The sequence below is a fragment of the Diadema antillarum genome, unplaced genomic scaffold (assembly GCF_040938485.1).
Source record: "Diadema antillarum isolate AM-2024a unplaced genomic scaffold, OU_Dant_1.0 scf00000148, whole genome shotgun sequence".
Lineage (NCBI taxonomy): Eukaryota > Metazoa > Echinodermata > Echinoidea > Diadematoida > Diadematidae > Diadema > Diadema antillarum.
In genome coordinates this window covers 1,100,001-1,119,097 of record NW_027271037.1, presented here as the reverse complement: position 1 = coordinate 1,119,097, position 19,097 = coordinate 1,100,001, and the positions used below count along the sequence as shown (strand labels likewise).

The window sequence follows — 19,097 nt, the reverse complement described above, 5'->3', positions numbered from 1 at the left end:
TATGGTTGTTAGTTGCGATCTCAACAAATTTCATTTGTAGAGGGAGAACTTGAAGAAACTCACACCTGAACAAATAAGCCATGTTACAACCACAACACTAACATTTAGACTGTATATTCATTGAAATGATACATATACACAAACACACAACCTACGAAACATGTTGATTTTTTAGTACACTGTACAGTGTACGTGTACAAGTAAAGGAGTGAGACTCAGCTGGTAAGCTGCAATCAATACTGTACCAGATGGTGGAGCCACCTTCGCATCATCAGCGAGAGTGTTGCATAGGAAGGTGAGGCTACCGTTTTACTGACATATGGGCTCTATATACCCAACATATCAAGTGGTCAGGTGTACACAACTAACTCACAAACGGCAGGCAGACAGTAAAGGGATGACTCATATTAGTTTCTTGGAATTTTGGTATGATTTTGCTACTGATGTTGTGTATACTATTAAAGTTGGTATTGGTGGTGGTGGTGGTTAGGGCAGTGGTAGGTATTGCATGATGCATTGTAAGTTACCCTTGCTCACTATCAAAATGATTATTTTGGGGACTGCCCTGTACTTTGAATAGTCCAGTGCCCATTCATTATTCTTGCCTGCCAATGGGTTTTGGTTGCCCTGGGCTAGTAAAGAGAAGTGGATTTATTGCACCCTTTGGGAATAGATGAATGCAATTAAAGTGACCAGTAAATTCTAGCAAAACATAATGTGCTCCTTATTTTAGACAGAAGGTCTTATTAAAGTGCACCTAGCCCGAATATGCTAGATGAGGTGTACCTGGTAGATGTGGTGATTTCATTTTGGGCAAACCCCTCAAGTTAACTGTAAAAGGTTACTGAACTTTGGCTAAAAGTGGCATTTTCACTTTGATAATGTCATTTAACACAAGCTGTGCAGTATTCAATTGAAGTACATGCTGACATTTCTTCACAAAAGAATATTCATAATAAAACACAGTTTTAGCTGAATAAATCTAGTGATCAGGTTGTACTTTGTAGGAAAAACAGCTTACAAAATTGTATTTCTACACACTTGCATACATATGTAGATACATTATTGATGCTCTGCAACTCTAACAGGCAGTGCTTACAAACAAAATCACTAATAATTCACACTGCTGTAACAATGCTGTGAGGGTACAAATAGACCGTTCAGCAATTGTCTCTGTGCGAAGACATGTAGCGATAATGGAAGGTACATTATACACACACAGTGCTGTGGTTAATCCTCCAGTTGCCATGGCAACCCATCCATCTCAGTAAGCTGCTGGGAGCCATGCGGTATAGCATACACTTTGCCTGGTAGACGATGTTGATGTGAGAATAGAATGGTGGCTGTTATGCGGTTCCTTGAACTCCAGGAGTGAAATATAGGGTATCTGTTGCCAAGGAAACCTGGCATAGAAGGATTTCAGGCACATTTTGATTTGATCCATAGAAGATGTCAACCCGCTAAGCAATGATAGTGGTTTTTTTTTTCTCTGTGTACAAGAGACTTTCTTGACCAGACTCTCGAGATAAAATGCCAAATCTTTTGCATCGACCACAAGACTGGAGAGAATAAAAACAGATCTAGCTCAGTGATCAAATGTATTTTTTGCCCATCTTTCTCTGGTAGACGTACGTGCTTCAGGAAATATGTATTGTGTGGGAAAAGATGATGTCTTCCTCTATCTGAATGATTTCCATGAAAATGAAATATCATATTTGTCATCGTGGAAAAAGAAATCAATATCAATGACTCTTCCTATGAACTTCCACCCACATAATTGAGGAGAGTTGATATCTTAGACAGGTTATCATTTCAGTTTAGATTTTATGGCAGTAAAGTAAATTCCTTGATGGAGTGGAGATCATGGTTGGTTTTGTGTCCATATTTCATTCATAACATTTTGTATAGATGGGCAAGTGACTGATTTCAGAGAAAAAAACACAAAGACACACCTCATACTTTGCTTCATACAGTGTCTTAACATCGCATGCACGTACAATGTACTGTGCAATATGTAGATCATGCAATAATACACATGGTACATGTGTATTGCATAGTGCTGGAGAGTGCTTTGAGCACTCTCCAGAGTAGATTTAGCGCAATATAAATTCATGTTATAATCATTTTTATATTATGATGATGATGAAGTCTTGTATAGCGCCGGTATCCGCCAAGTCAGGCGCTCATTTATTATGATAAAGATTAACATTCTGAACTCAGAATGCATGTTCATGATTTACATAAATGTCTCATTTATGCAAGCATGTAATTCAATATGATCCAAATCGTACCTGATTTTTTGCATCAGAACAACATTAATACATGTATATACAGTTAGCATTTGGATTCCAGGAGAGCTAGTTTTAAAGTTTTAATTTGAAATGAACATTATAATTTGTTAATACAATGATGCCTTTAACCATTCCTTTCATTGCCTAAAGCCCTACTAGTGTTTGTTAGGGTGAGGGCAATGTGTGTTTAGCAAATATAGGACGAGTTACACCCAGTCCCTTGCAGATGTACTCATTGTATTGCATGCCCCTTTGGACCATAGTCTCCTAAACTATTGTCAGCCATAAAAGTAGTTGAATAATTGCTTATTACCTCCGCCAAGGGAGGAGGTTATGTTAACTTTGTTACCGTTGGTTTGTTTATTTGTTTGTTTGTTTGTCTGTGTGCAAAATAACTCAAAAAGTAGTTAACGGATTTGGATGAAACTTACAAGAAAGGTTGAAAATGACAACAAACGATTAAATTTTGGTATTGATCCGATAATTTTGGGGGAATTTTTGAAGGATTTTTGATATTTTGACAGGTAGGGTCAATGAACTTGGGAGTTCAAGCTGCGCATTTTTTAGGTTTTCAAACGCGCACTAAAGTGTGTGCTAGTTTCTGCTAGGGCGAGGCACGCCGCGTAGCTCAGGTTAAATGACGTAACAGATGCTTCTATATTGGAAAATCGGGCGATTTTTCAGCATGCATACAATTGGGTGGAAATCACTGATCTCTATGGAAGAGCTCAAAGAACTTTTTCCCAGTGGTGGAGAGGAGAAAAATCTCTTTGGGAAGAGCAAGATCATCAGTGGAAAGTAGCTGTTTGGTGGAGGTCTGCGCTCTGAGAGTGCTTTTTTAGTTTGTTTAAATTCTCGTCAACTATCTAACATTGATACTTTAACTGCCTTTCATGTCTTGGGTGTGTAATGTACACATAGAAATGTAATTTAGCAGCCGGGAAAATGAGATAAAATTTGTCTGTAGGATTCCAAGACAGGTTGTGAAAATTTATTCAACATATATGCTACAAAACTTGTAAAGTAGATTTTCACGTTTATGATATACATGTATGCCCTACAGAATTACAGTAGCTCAAATGAGCTCATTGTAATTTATCGAAATAATGTAGAGAATACATTTTAGTATCTTTATAACAACAACAACAAAAAAAATCATGGCTATGATGACTTTTTCCAGCTGTCAATAAGATTACTAATAAAAGTACCTTCTTGATGAAAGTACACATTGTATACATGTGTAGTACAACTAAAACTTTGTTTGCTTCTGGAGGGCTGCCGTTTGTTCCCCAAACATTCCACGAGTATTACTTTCCACATTTTCACCATTTTGGTGATAAAATCTGACTCTTTCTTTTCAGACTATTAAAGCTGCTTCAGTCAATTGATCATTTCTCTTTGTGTCTTCTTTTCCCCTCTCTGTAATCAGGAACTCCCAAGAAATATGACCCATCCTTCCATGGACCCATTGAAAACAGGTAAGCATGAATGCTTAATGTAAAAAAAAACAGAAGAAATCTTGTCCACATCAGCTTATAATGTTATTGAGGATGGGCTGAATTTACTACAACAGGTGGAGTCAACATGCATTTCCCATCATGACACTTGCCCGAACTGGGGGACTCGTCTTCAACGGGTTTTAGTGGCATTTATTCTTTTATGAGCTGCTGTTTATCTACTGTATGACTGCTAAGACTATTTAACTCATTGTATTAAAAAAAAAGGTGCAGAGAAAAGAACAGAATATATATTTGTGATGTCATGTTCATTTTATAACGGTGGTATACACTTCCACAAAATGTTTGCTTCAGTCACAACTCTAGGGGATTTTACCTGCAGTCTGATACAAGTTCTAGAAAAATCATGAGTTTCTCAGTAAAGGTTTGATATGATGTGATCTGGAGAGAAGAAGTTGTACATAGCTGTGCTCAATCAGGAATCTAAAATGTGATTTATGACATTTTGCTACAAACCACTTGTTACAAAAACCCAATGAGATACTGAAATAAAGATGAGTATTCCAGGTAAAGGTTTGATATTACATGGTTTTTGGGAGAAGGACTTGTAGATTATCTATAAAATCAGTAACTAAAAATGGGATTTCTTGATGTTTTGTGATAAACCACATGTTACAAAACCAATGTGGTAGTGACCGATAATATCACTGTTCTGTGAAATCATGTCAAAAAGAGATTGATTGAGCATTATGCATGTATTACCCAATAATAGACATTCTCTTGGAAGTTTCTTGCCAAAAGGTCAAAGGTCAAGTGAAAGTGCTAATTTTCACTTCTTCCTTAAACTTAAACAAGTAAAAATCCTCAAATCCCCAAATACCTGCACTCTTTATATACAATGTAGCTATTCATCCAGTTAAACCTTGTTCAAGGAAAGTGAAAATTCAACACATTTGTGACAAACCTGTCATTTTAATATTTTACCATTTATGCGAAACTGTCATCACACTTTGTCAAGACATTGTACTATAGACCTATTAGGAGAATCATGCATTATGGCAGAGGCATACCAGTCGCCATAGCGACATTTCTAGCTTTATACAGAGAATAAGACCAGAGAGCAATATTGTCGCAGGAGCAAATGATGTGTCACCGACAGGCGTAAAACACACATGCAACCGATGTTTTGAAATGGCTCTTGAAAAGGGTCCAGAGTGGCATAGAGTTTGAGTTGCATTATAGATGAGATTTTTTCAACAAACAAAGAAAGAAAGAAAGAAAGAAAGAAAGAAAGAAAGAAACAAACAAAGAAACAAACAAGCCATGATACTGCTGTTCTATCCAGTCATCCCTAAGGGGTTCTTACAGCCATATGGAGCGAGTGCCATATGCCACTGGGGAAAACAGAAGCGATTGCTGTTTTGTTGAATAGACTTTATATGTTCAATTCTTACAATATTTTTTTAACCATTCTTTACCTCACAATAACATGCCAAATGGATCAGCAGAAGGATTTAATTACTGATATTGAAATTGTGTGTGTTATGTTGCTGAACTGATTGCCAATACTAATGGTTGTGAGTTAGCTTTTTGAAGGTGTCAAATGTCATTGATTGATTGATTGGTTTTTTTATTGATTGATCTTTAGTTTATTAGAAACAACCATGCAAAATAGATTGTACAATGTAGGTACCCCAAAGCAAATGCCATGGAATGCCTACCCAGTATTATAACTTTTTTGTTTGTCTTTTTTTCAGTGTATAACTGCAGACATTCTGACACAAAATCACAATTTGGAATCTGTACAAACTCATACATACAGTATCTATATTGTGTGAATATCTCACTGGAACTTTGTCTTGAGGAGATCTGATCATACAACAGAACCCTTGTTAAACACAGTGATTTTGCTGGTCCCAACTCTTTATGTCATTTTGATTTTTTACCCTGATATACAGCAATATCTTGTCTTAAATATGATAAACAGAGCATCTATGTTAAATGGAGGCAATATTTGGGAGAAGTTAACTTAATTGATATTTTCCGAAAGATTGTCTTCAAATATAATATAAATCTATAGATATGAATATTTGCAAAAAGAAGAAGAAGTGTAAAAATACCACAGAATACTGCTTCTTCATGAAATAATAATTCCAAATGGATTATGACAGTCTACATTTTGAACCACAGTACAGGAGGTACATGTGATAGTCTCTGAATATCAGACCACTTTCATTATTTTGATACAGTACAATCCACCATTCATGGTATAGTATTGTGTTGTCATATGAAAGAGGGAAAATATTCCTGTAACAGAAAGAAAATAGTCCCCCCAAACAAACAAACAAATAAACAAAGCATTATCTGAATAGGAATTGTGATTTGTTCATTAATTTTTGTCTCACAGGGGTTGTACAGACATCATCTGTTGTCTTCTCTTCATAGCTGCTGTTGGGGGTATGGTGGCAGTTGGAGTTCTAGGTAAGCCCTTCTTCTCTTACTGCTTGTTAGTTTTTTTTTGTTTTTTTTTTGCATTTGTGCAATGCAAAATCATAGTACTGCATGCACATTGTACAGTGTATAGGTTGTACATCTGTATGCTACATATGTACAATCTGTAATTTAGTTGCTGATGAGTGGTTTGATTCACAGTTTTTTTTTTAAATTATTATTATTATTTATTTTTTGAATTTTTACCGTGAGATATCAAATACTCAATATGATTCCTCTGGCATTTTTAATTACCCATACATTCGATCCTTGTATACAATATTCCTCATGTATGTAGAGCCTGTACATAGCAATAATGCAATAAACAGGTACAGTATGTTCGTGTACTAGGTAAAAGGGTATTCCATACAGTAGTAGTAGTCTTACTTGTCAATCAAAATCTATACAGGGTGGAGGCAAGTTAGACCTATATAAACCACAGTGGCAAATGCTGCATAGTACAAGAAGTATATAGCCTAGATGTCAACAAATTTACAGCCTGACGTGATATTTTCCACACCCCCTACAGTTGATTGTACATTGTTTATGAATGTGTTATTAATGTCCATAATGTATATCTTCTGCAAATTACTATGTGATATGGGGAATGTGTGAAAATGACATGAGGAAGAATTGTTGTTGTCATTGTAATAGCTGTCATTGTAAAATGCCTGGATTCTATGCCAGGGGATACATGCATTGTTGGTCTGCATGAATATCAATAGTGTATATTCCACTCCATTTCTTTGAGAACACATGCACACACACAAACACATAAGCATATATTTTTTATTTTACTGTACCCATGCACTATATTGTTATGCCTCTGTTATACTGTACTGTATGTCCCTCCTCCCCCCCCCCCAAAAAAAAAAAGATCTGTAGTGATAACTTAAAAGATACAGAATCAATCCAAGTACAATTTCAGATTATGAAACTATGACTCATTGGCCACATCTGATAGAAAACCCCCTTCGATTTGCTTCAGTGCTCGAATAGAAATATGGAATTTTGTAGAGCATGTCAGGAATCTCTTCCCTCCAAGTTCTGTCTATTGTGTTCACACATTAGTGTGCAGTTCAAAGAGCACCCAAGTACTAAACTTGGAAGAAACAGATCCATGACATGATTTACAACAATCCACATTTCTCTGTGCTGCCTGACCAAATTGAATGGGATTTTCTTCAAAATTGAGCTAGGATGTTATATTTAAGACCCTGAAGTTACATTTTCGACAGTTTAATCATATTGGGTATTATCTATGCGAAAATCCGATTGTAATTTTTTTTTTTGGAGGGACATACTGTACTCTGTTCTGTATGAACAAATATTTTTCTTGATGACTCGATCTCTAGTGTGCATTTTTCTTTTTAATTTCAATGTGGACATTTTATGAGGATGGGGAGGGGAGGGGCAGGGGGAGGGGAGAGAATGGGTTAAGAAGAGATGGGGTCAAAGTTGATTATGCTTTCAGCTCAATATTATCCTGACATGGGAGGATACAAATGGTAGAGTGTTTATGGTATAAAGTGACAGTGATTTTCTACTTCAGCCCCCTTCCCAACAAAATGAAACCTTTTTTTTTCCACTTCAGCATGGAAGCATCACGGTTGGGCTCTCATTTAAAGGGAAAGTCCACCCTAAAAACAAGTTTGTTTCAATAATCAAGAACCAGAAAAATGAGAGGATCGGTTATTAAACGTTTGAGCAAATTCTGTTTTAAAGGAATAAAGTTATGCAATTTTGAAAATGTGACCAATCAAACTCCCAGAGGCAACTTAAAATGGCAAGCGTCTTCTTCCTCTAATTTTTCTGCTTATCCGTACAAACTAATTTTCATGGTGGATTTCCCTGTTTGCAGTCAAAATTGCAAGAAACACACAGTATCTTCTAGCACCTCATACCCCCACAAAAAACAGTGCATTTATCTCAAGCATAAAGCCTGCACTTCATAGAAGAAGGAAAAGAAGAAAAAGAAGAAGAAGAAGAAGAAGAAGAAATGTGGTACACAAAGTGTGAGGAGACAAGTGATAATGGTTGTACAGAATGTTAGTGATGTTGCTTATTTCTGATTTCGTTTACATCATTATTTCTTTTCATTTCACTTTTCTTGTGGGACTCATCAGCGAGGAACGGAGACCCACTGAGGCTCATCTACCCTACAGACTCCCTCGGCCAAATGTGCGGCAGAGATGCCAACGTAAAGTAAGGCAGCTTCAGATCTTAATCTCCGTTTAAATATGCTTATTATGTAGCTCAAGTTTCACAAATTGATGGGGTATCGAAAGACTCGGTCACAAATACCATTAAGAACTGCTACAAATGGTTGGTACGGCATTCTTACGAACAACTCTTCGAGTTTGTAAGTCTTTCAGAAGGGACTTGTAAGGCGCAGGTACACAATTTGTTCTTGCGAATTAAACAGCGTCCGTATGACATTCGTAAGAAGGCCATAAGAATCTGTGCCCCATCTACGAATCTCTACAAACTCCAGAATTCATACGAACAGTGACATTCGTATGAACGCATCGTTCGTATGAACCTTTGTGACCGTAGTTTAAGATCCCTCTGACCAGAATAGCAATAATTGTGTTTGTAAATGTGTTCGAGAATACTTTTTATGCTAATCAAGTACCTTTTTTTTTCTCACCTGAAAGCAAACTTGAATAGTTTTTCTCTCAGTGCATTTGGCTAACTGTGTTCTGGAGATTATGGTTTTCAAGTTGAGCTTTGCTTGAATGTAGGAGCCAGCCTTTAATAGAGACTTTGAGACCTCTGTTTTTTTTTTTTCATTATGCCATATCTACAACATGGGACCTCAAATGACATTGCAAATTGTAGACTCTTTGAGAGATTGCTTTCAAGTGAAATGCTATATAATTCTTTTACCAGAGTTTATGTAAAGTTGAATAGCTCTTAGCTTTATCAAGAGTTCAAACAAAAGTTTGCTCCGTATCTGTGAGCATTCTTTGTTTTAATTTGTGAGAAACTTTATCCTTGACTTTGTTTGTAATGTTGTCAACATGTCTGAAATACTCCTCTCGTCTTATTGACATTAGACATTTTTCTTTACATGTATGTTGTGTACACAAATGTCGTTAATTTATCTTTTTTTTTTACACAGGAATGCAAGCTATCTCTTCTACTTTGATCTGCTCGATTGTTTCCTCAACCCTACCACCACCATCCTCAACGCAGGATGTCCGACACCAAAGGTCAGTGTTTAGTTAAAGGCATTATTTACCGTTTGCATATATGAAACAGAAACCCAGCTTTAGTATTTCAAAATAGTTCTAAAATGTGAGTTAGGCATTTAAACAACCGTTGTAAAAATTTCAATCAGGATAATCAATGTTAAGTATTGTTGAATATACAAAATGTGAACAATAGTTACAATAAAAATTGTTTTTAGACTAAATAATCTACAGTTATGGTTTGATGAGAAAAACAGTGATATCTCCCTTTATTTTAGGTTTTGTTGCAAAATTTTTATATGGTGGTCTGTTTTGTGATACAACTGAACTACAGATATGCATCAAATATGATAACTCGAAAATTTTTGATATCACTGCTCCCAAAGGTAAACTATATCTTTAAGTACATTAAAAACCAGAAATTTTCACATGCATGAAAAATCCTATTAGCAAATTTTGCGAGGAGCCAAGATTTGCGAAATTGAAATATGAAAATAATGTTAATGTCATATGTAGTAACATTTTGCATTGAAATGGTGTCAAAGTCATAATTTGGGAGCAAGTAGCAATGTATAATACCATGCTGATTCTTCTTGATTTTCTTTCAAAACACAAAATTCAACATGGATATTAAGTACAAACCAGTGAATAGACTTACAGATTGGATGATGACATTATACGTAACATCACTCAATATGCACATCTAAGTTTACCAACAACATTATCACATGATATACTTTTTCAGAACTTTATAAAGTTCCAAATCTGAAGTATATACATCTGATTAAATCAACTTTTCTATGTTTCTGTTTGTCAGACTTGAGTCTTATTTAAGTAGATGAGGATTGGGGATTCATATAAAGTTGCTAGACCAGTACATGTGTAGTCCATACATGCTTTTGCTCCTGTTTTGTTTGCACCTAATCTTCATTTTTTTTTTCTTCTATTCTACATGTCTGCTGACTTGCTTTCTTTTGTCTGAACTCCCAATTTATATGGGTTAAAATGGGCCACGAACATTTTTTTTTTTTTTGGGGGGGGGGGCATGTGCAGGGTTTACTTTGTACAGTGTTTAAGCAATTTATTTCAAATTCAGTACAGTTGAACCTCTCTTATCTGGCCTCCCTTTATCCGGATCTCTCTATTATACGGACGCAATCTCGCCGAGATTTAAAAAAAAAAAAAAATTACGGGAGGAAAGGGGGATTCCCAACTCCTTGAGAACTCCTACACTAACACACATGAATTACATATACTTGATACATTTCTTAAAGGGAACGCAAACCCAAGAGCAATGTGAATTGAGTGGAAGCAGCAACATTAGTAGAACACATCAGTGAAAGTTTGAGGAAAATCGGACAATCGATGCAAAAGTTATGAATTTTTAAAGTTTTGGTGTTTGAACCGCTGGATGAGGAGATTACTAGGGGTTATGACGTATGAGTGGACAACAAGATAAAAAAATATAAAGGAAATTCCACAAAAATTCATTTTTCATGAAAATTACAAATTCCATCAACTTGATATGGACATATGTTAAAGGTAGCAATTATTCCCCCTGCTTTCTGAAAGCGGTATAGTCAAGTGTTCTTTCATAATGCTAGAAAAGTGAATTTTTGTTGAATTTCCTTTATATTTTCTTTGTATTGTTGTGCACTCATACGTCATAACCTCTGGTAGTCTCCTCAACCAGCAGTTCCAACACCAAAACTTAAAAAATTCATAACTTTTGCATCGATTGTCCGATTTTCCTCAAACTTTCACTGATGTGTTCTACTAATGTTTCTGCTTTCACTCAATCCACATTGCTCTTTGGGTTTGCGTTCCCTTTAATAATTATGTAGGTAAATCATCCCAAGAATGTATAAAAGAAAATGATTTCATTCTTGTAAACACGAACCTCTATTTTGGGGTCTGTTACTGAGTGTAACAATGAAAAGGTTGCAGTATACACATTACTACATGTGGTACTACAATGGGCTACATCAGTACATGTGTATATGTACATGTACATGTATAAAGCACTGAGTCTCCCGTATCCGGCCAAATCCCTTATCCGGATGAGCCCCGGTCCCGACTTGTCCGGATACGAGAGGTTCAACTGTATGTGGGGTCTATAATGATCTATGTGTGTAGTTATGCAAGACACTCTTTGTGTTTTGTACCTGACAATGTGTTGCCATGGTAACTGCATATTTTCTTCAAATCTTTTGGAGTAAACATGTACATGTACTTCCACAATTGTAAAGCAGTCAAACTCACCAGGTACTCACAAGGTAATACACACATGTACAGTGTATACAAACAAACAGACAAACACACACACACACACACACACATACACACATAACCTTCTATCAAACCCAGGTTCAATTCTTTTTCATAGGAATCTAGACTGCGGGAGCAGAGGTATTAATCACCTGTATATATACTTCTAGTTTTCCCTGTGATTTTCTTTCGCAGATATGTGTGTCCCAGTGTCCCACAGAGACATTTGTTCCATACACCCTCTTCCTGACGAATGAAACGAGCTTTCTCGCTGACCTTGTCGACCAATGGGACCAGTTTATCTGTATGTACGACTTTAACCCTGAGGAGGAGTACAACAATCCATCTAGTCCGTATCACGTAAGTTTTATTCCGCTTTCATCCTTTTATCCTTTTAGTCATTGCTGCAGGTGATGTGAGTGACAAGTAGGTATTGAAACAAAACATGGAAGCAAATGCCATGATTTGAACGAGACTGGATTGAAATTGTCTGCATTGTTGCAGAAAACAAAGCACTGTAAGAATGGACAGTTTTGCTAAGTCAGGTAATTTTGCGTGTTTTTAACTCCAAAGAATAAAAGAGATGCTATATTGCATAAAACTTGCAGATATATTTGCAGGATGTTATTTTGGCGATAGTTTCCTGTAGCACGAAATGCATGAAAATATCCACTTTTACAGTACGTGTGGTATGCAAAGTTCGTGGGAGAATGCATACTGTAACTTGTGGGGTAAACATTGTATGTCGGTCAAAGGTCATTGACTTTCTACACACACAGTGTGCATCATGTATGAATGGGTGTGTGTGTGTGTGTGTGTGTGTGTGTGTGTGGATCGCCCTGTATGATATTTCTATCAATTAACTGTTCCTGTTAGTCAAAACTTCAAATAGTCAGATACAAATGTACTACAATATTGTAGGCCTACCCTATTGCCAGCTTGTGTATACAATAGACCATTAAAGTTGATTTTCCTTTTTTTTTTTCAGTAATAAAGGTCAAGTACGTGTAGTCTGAGAATGCCCCATACACAGCAGTACCCAAAGTCTGACAATTTCAACCATTTAATCAAAAGTATCCGAAATGTGTATACACATACATGTACAACATGTATGTACTCTTGAAAGGCTGTTCTGTTGCGTAACCTCATTGACGTACTAACCTGTTGGTATTTTTGCTACCAGCTTAATTTCGTGTTTTTTATAATGGGATAGCTGCAATGTTTTATTGCCATTTTAATTTTGAATAAACAACTCAAAGACAGTGTGATAAGATGGCTAGCAGCTAGACTCCATAACTCATAACAGCAGAGCACAATGATGCATCAGGAGTACAAGCCACAAAAAAAGGGTGATAAATATAAGCATAGAGCCCTCTATGTTACTATATTATCACATGATATCTTTGAAGCTGAGCAAACGTTTGAATCTTTTTTCTTTTCTTTTTCAATACCAGTCTTGACGTGAGTCTCTTAGTAAATCATATCTTTCTTCATTATGTTCTTCACAGGGAGATGTTCGGAAGATCTTGGAAGATCAAAAATGTGCAGCCTATTATCTTCCTAGCGAAAACTGTGAGTATTGAACGTTTGTTGTTCATGTGTAAAGAAAGGAGGACCTAGGGATTTAATTATGACAAAATTTAGCCCAACATGTCCCAAATCATGTTTTTTGTTTTTTTTTAACTTCATCGCGATATTTCCCTTTCTGTAATTGGGGTTTTGATTGATGTAGAATTTATTGAGGTAGAATTCTCCTTCATTTGTGATGGCCCCAGCGCAAAACCCACAAAAAGTCACAGATTAGGAGTCTCTGTAGACAAAAAATAGTCCCTTGGATTGACCGACTCAAATTATTAAAGTTTGTCTTATCTAGGAGAGTAATCTTTTCTCTACCTATTGCTAAGACTTAGCAGCTTAAAATCAAACCAAATTTGAGATACAAGCCTTTTTTTTTTTCTGGATGAATGAGAATATATTTTCATTGATACTTCTGTACAGCACACTTGAGTGACCCTAATCATTAAATCCTCTTTTCGTCTTTTCTGTGAGACTGTACCTCCGAACTTTTGCTTATTAGGATCACTTTTTGAATGGGTTTGGATTGGCCAATTTGAGCAAGACATATACTGTATCATTTTAAAGCTTTAATAGAGCTTTCTAAATGCTCTAAAACACCACTACGTGTGTAGAAGAGTTAACCTGTTGAGGACGGTTTGATTTTGCTACAACACACTTTTCCCATAGCTATAGACACCTGCCCGAGTATACTCAGGACTTGTCCTCAATGGGTTAAAATTCATTTTGGCCTACTTTTTGTGGGTTCTGAGCTGGGCAGTTACATTTGAGCTTGCATTTTTCATTTTTGTTTTTGTTTTTGGCTGAAGCTTTGTAACTGCTAAATGTATAGCTGACTTTTAAACCAGCAACACAGTTTACAAGATTAACATTCTTGTTTCTCTCTCTCTCAGGTTGGTAATTTTTATTTTGTAAATTTTGGACTGATTTGCATAGAATAGTGAATATCACCAGGTGTCCATTTCATGAAGTCATCACATAAAAGTATATGTAAATATCAGAAAGGCCAAAGTCACTCATAAATTGTTATGTAGAAAAGTAAAATCCATTTCATGAAGTCTCTCATAAATCTGTCTCATGAGCAAAAGATCTCTCTTAAGACTTTCATGAAATGAACCCCATCAATACAATATATGCATTGAAATTCAGAGTTGCCAAATTGATGATGATGGCAAGATGACTATTTCTGCGGCAATCTTCCCTAGCTTTTTATAACTTGATGTAATTTTTAAATTGAAAATCATGGTTATTTATCATAGACGACATCACTTTATGTCTAACCGTGTGGATGACAAATAAGTAGTAATACAGTGTATCTAGAGAAGAAAGGAGCATATTGCGAAGAGGTTTTGAGCTTGTAAATGTCATTGGAGATACAATGTATATGTCTGGTGATTATGATCGTCTTTACATGCACAATGTTATGTAATCAAAGTAGTAGTAGACACTGTTTAATGTTGGTTGCTCAGTTTTAAAAGTGTTATTCACCTTTCCTGACTAAGCTTTATACTGATGTTCAAATTGATGAGGAGCTGACAGAAGTTTTGGACAATTTTATGTAGCTCTCTCAAGATATCTATGAACAGATATTGCCATGCTGTTGAAACTTTTCAAAATGGCTTATTTTAATTCTATCATCTAAAGAAAAAAACATTGAGTATGGTTAATAAGCTCTCATAAATGTATTCACTTTCAAAGCATATGATCATATGTGACCCGCTACAACAAAAGGATCCTAAAGTCGCTGACGGCTGAGCCGAGAAAATCGAGTTTCAAGTCACATCATCAAATTTGGTCAAAACAATTGGATTTCTGTTTTTGGCATAATTTTATAGTGGAACGTTTTGTCTATCATCTGCCGAAATTTCGAAGCTAAATGATCAAAGGAAAGGCGAGAAATCAGCGTTTTTCTGGGCCATGATTTTCTGACTTTCAACGTAACAGAATCGTGTCCGAAGATTTGGATTTAGCGCGGCAGCTAGACCCCACCCCTAGCAACGAGGGAGTGATCTTATTGGTCAGTGCATGGCATCCTGATTACTGATTGGTCTGCATAGATTGCTGGCGCTAAGCTTGAATGAATATCGTGGAGGTCACTAGGAGCATACCTTCTATTGTTAAGCAGTGAAAACTGTCTTGCCTCCTCTTGATCATGATAGCGTCAGAAGGAAAAGTTTGAAGGCATTTTTCTCCAAACTCTGATTTCCACAACCACTTGACATGCGCTAATAAAATCATCGATATCTCTGCAACGGAGTACCTTTATGAGTTGTGCTATATATGAAATTAAAGTAAAAGAGTAAAGGAAATAATGTCATGCCATTTTCAGAAAATTGTCCTCCCCGACTTTCAGATCCTTTTGTTGTAGCGGGTCACATATTGGCGTGAATTTTTTTTTATAGGTGCCCCTTTAGACAATAACAGAAGCACAGATGGTATGTAAAACTATACTGCAGCTCAGATTTTTCAAGCTGCAACATTGATAGATCTTTCCTGCCTTATAATTAATTGACTTTAAAGATAAGGCATGAACCACTGATATATCAAAATCTGGAATGATATTATCTAGAATCTGCTCTGTGATTTGTTCTTGTGTCTTTTTCATGAATTACCTTTTCAGTGTTGTAAAGCAAATCTTATTAATGGGCATTTAAGTCAATAGATCTGCAATTTGGCTGTGCATTTAGTTATTTGGTATTGTCATCAAGTCGCTGCTTGGCCATTAACTGCAGATGCCGACAGGTGTGTTCCGGCATTCCTCGTCTCAGAAAATTCCTCCCTTGCCGATATCTTCACCGCCGGTCTCACAAACCTGCAGACACTCAGTGGACTGCTGCTGTCGGAGGATAATGTCACCGACACATTTTCGAGGTGTGTGTGGAATCTGCAAAATGAGCGATTCAGGTTGCCAGTCATCAGAAGGCGTTTTCACATCAGCGCGATAAAAATCCAAGCTCGAGATATTTTTTAATATCCCAAGTCAGAAAATAGCGTGCTATTCGAAACATTGGGCTGACGTGAAAACGGCTAAAGATTCCAAATCTCCAGCTTTTTAAATGTGGGGGGGGGGGGGGGGAATGGGATGGGGGGAGATCTCTCACCAAAAATTACAGTTTTGGGAAGATCTTCATGTGTTTGCTCTGCAAGCTATTTTGTCAAGCAGAGTTTTGGTTTTTGACATTTTGTGAAGAGGTGAATTGTCGGTAGGAGATGGCACTGTAAATTGATTGACAATCTCATTTTTTAGCCATAGCTGCAGATAGGAATGTCCAGTGGTTATATGTAGTGAGAAAATTGGAAATGAACAAGCTTTTACTTTGAGTAACAGAGTAAATGGTCAAAGATTAAAGGTCAAATGCCATCCAAATTTAAGTTAAAATGTCAATTTTTTGCCAGTGTATGGTATAAAAATGATAATGTTATATGGTGTAATGTATGGAAGTACATGTTATTAGCAAAATATTGCAATGTGCAGAGGAGGTTAAAGGTCAATGTGCAGAGGAGGTTAAAGGTCAATCCTTGATCTGTGGTTAAGATTTGTCAATTTATCAAAATGTGAATGAAGGGATGTGTATATGTTTAGCAAATATTTCACTGATTGTGTAAGAAACAATGACAGTTGAATTGGTGTGAATCCTTTTTTTTCTCTCATTCTCCTTGGTCATCATGTTAAACATAAAAAATCCCTGGCAATGACTGCCACAGATGTTCCATATAAATAACTAGAAGAGCACTCTTAGAGCGCAGACCTCCGCCAAGCAGCTACTTTCCACCGATGATCTTGCTCTTCCCAAATAGATTTTTCTCCTCTCCACCACTGGAAAAAAGCTCTTTAGGCTCTTCCATTGTAGATCAGTGATTTCAACACCCATTAGGTATGCATTCTGAAAAATCGCCCGAATTCCCAAGATAGAAGCCTTTGTTATGTCATAAACCCTCAGCTGCGCGGCGCGCCTCGCCCTAGCAGAAACTAGAGCACGCACTTTATTGCGCGCATGCAAACCTCAAATACGCGCAACCTGAACTCCCAAGTTCATTGACCCTACCTGCCAAAATATAAAAAATCCTTCATAAATTCCCCCAAAATTCTTGGATCACTACCAAAATTTAATCATCTGTTACTTGTATCATTCTAAGCCTTTCCTGCAAGTTTCATCCAAATCCGTTGACTACTTTTTGAGTTATTTTGCACAAGGACAAACTAACTAACTAACTAACGAACAAACCAACGGTAACAAAAACATAACCTCCTCCCTTGGCGGAGGTAGTGATAAAATGTTATAGGCCTACATAGGAGAAGTCATATTGGTTTATGGTGAGCGTTTCCAGATCTCCAGAACTTCTTTATTTTGTTCAATTTTTCTTCATTTGTTAAACCCTTTTAGTGCCGTGACAGCCTTTCTAGGCATCACCAATGCATTGGAAGTTGTGTACCAGGACTTCATCAACTCATGGCATATCATACTCATGTAAGTGTCCATCGGTGGTAGCAGTATTACTTTGGATCGTCTCATTCTTCTTGAGATCAATATCGCCAAATAAGATTTGTGTGACTGCTGTATTCTTGGGAACAGTTTTAGCTGACTGTATGTGGTGCAATTGTAGGATCAGTTGCCACGATGCATGATACAGTGACCTGATACATCGTCTTTTTTGTGTGTACATGTACATTGTATTCATTGTAGCCTTACCACTTATGTAGATCATTGAGAATTCATACTTTTTATTTTGTCCTGATTTGGCACAGGAAAAGGAGCAATTGATACATAATATTAATGAAAGATTTAAGAAAGAAAACACCAAACTGGGATAAGCAACCTGATGAGGGTACAGTTTGAGTAGAATTAATTCAAAGTTAACCCGTTGAGGACAGACTGATTTTGCTACAACACGCATTTCCCATAGACACTTGCCCGAGTATACTCGGGACTCGTCCTCAATTGGTTAACAGTGGAAAGCACAAGGCAGTTGATACAGCTGATGCAGTTCTGCAAAAACTGAGAAAAAAATTCATGTTGCAAGCCATTCACTGATTTCTGTTTATCCATCTGTTGCCGTGGTAGTGGTCTGGGCATCGGGATGTTGCTGGCGATGGTCTGGTGCTTCATCATGAGATGGATCGCCGGGGTGATGGTCTGGGGCAGCATCCTCCTCCTCCATGGAGTACTGGTAGCAGGTATGTATTGAGTGACCAGAGGACCTTTGTCTGTGGTGTCATTGGTGGATATGAGAAAGAGATCAAGGAAAGACGCCGGTAGAACGGGGTGCAAGGGTGTTGTTTGAATGATGTATGGATGTCACTTATAATTGCCCTGTGAAATCAAGCAGTTTCTGCCCTCCCCCCCCCCCCACCCCATCCCCAACAACAACACCAACAACAATAACCACAATCACAACCACAACCACAACAACAACAACAACAACAACAACAACAACAACAACAACAACAACAACAACAACAACAACAACAACAACAACAGCCACAATAACAACCATACAAGAACAACCACATCAACAACAAAAACCACCACCACAACAACAACAACAAACAACTCCGGATACAGATCAACGTCACAGCACACAATGGCCAGGGCAAAATAGAAAACATTAATCTCGTATCCATTCATATATGTTATTTGATATCCTCTAGCTGTTCAGTAAGATATTCCCAATATGCCAAGAAAGCAGAAATCAGACACTTCTAGTGGTCAGACTTTGAATTAGAAAAGTATTAGAGAATTAGAGAAATAAAGTACGTAATAGCAAACATCTTTGAGGGAATATTATTGTTTTGCATTTCATGAGCTTGTTACACTTACATT

At 36.9% G+C, this 19,097-nt stretch overlaps 1 protein-coding gene across 2 annotated transcripts in view; it reads left to right on the top strand.

Annotated features, from left to right (window-relative positions):
* The window catches only part of LOC139721740 (choline transporter-like protein 2), a 60,392-nt gene that overhangs the window by 15,632 nt on the left and 25,663 nt on the right, over positions 1-19,097 (top strand). For both annotated transcript variants that reach the window (XM_071633061.1, XM_071633062.1), the window contains exons 2-10: positions 3,721-3,769; positions 6,156-6,229; positions 8,365-8,443; positions 9,363-9,453; positions 11,896-12,060; positions 13,209-13,272; positions 16,008-16,146; positions 17,661-17,744; positions 18,339-18,451. In XM_071633061.1, the coding sequence (XP_071489162.1) occupies positions 3,721-3,769; positions 6,156-6,229; positions 8,365-8,443; positions 9,363-9,453; positions 11,896-12,060; positions 13,209-13,272; positions 16,008-16,146; positions 17,661-17,744; positions 18,339-18,451 (858 nt within the window). The remainder of the gene's footprint in view (positions 1-3,720; positions 3,770-6,155; positions 6,230-8,364; positions 8,444-9,362; positions 9,454-11,895; positions 12,061-13,208; positions 13,273-16,007; positions 16,147-17,660; positions 17,745-18,338; positions 18,452-19,097) is intronic.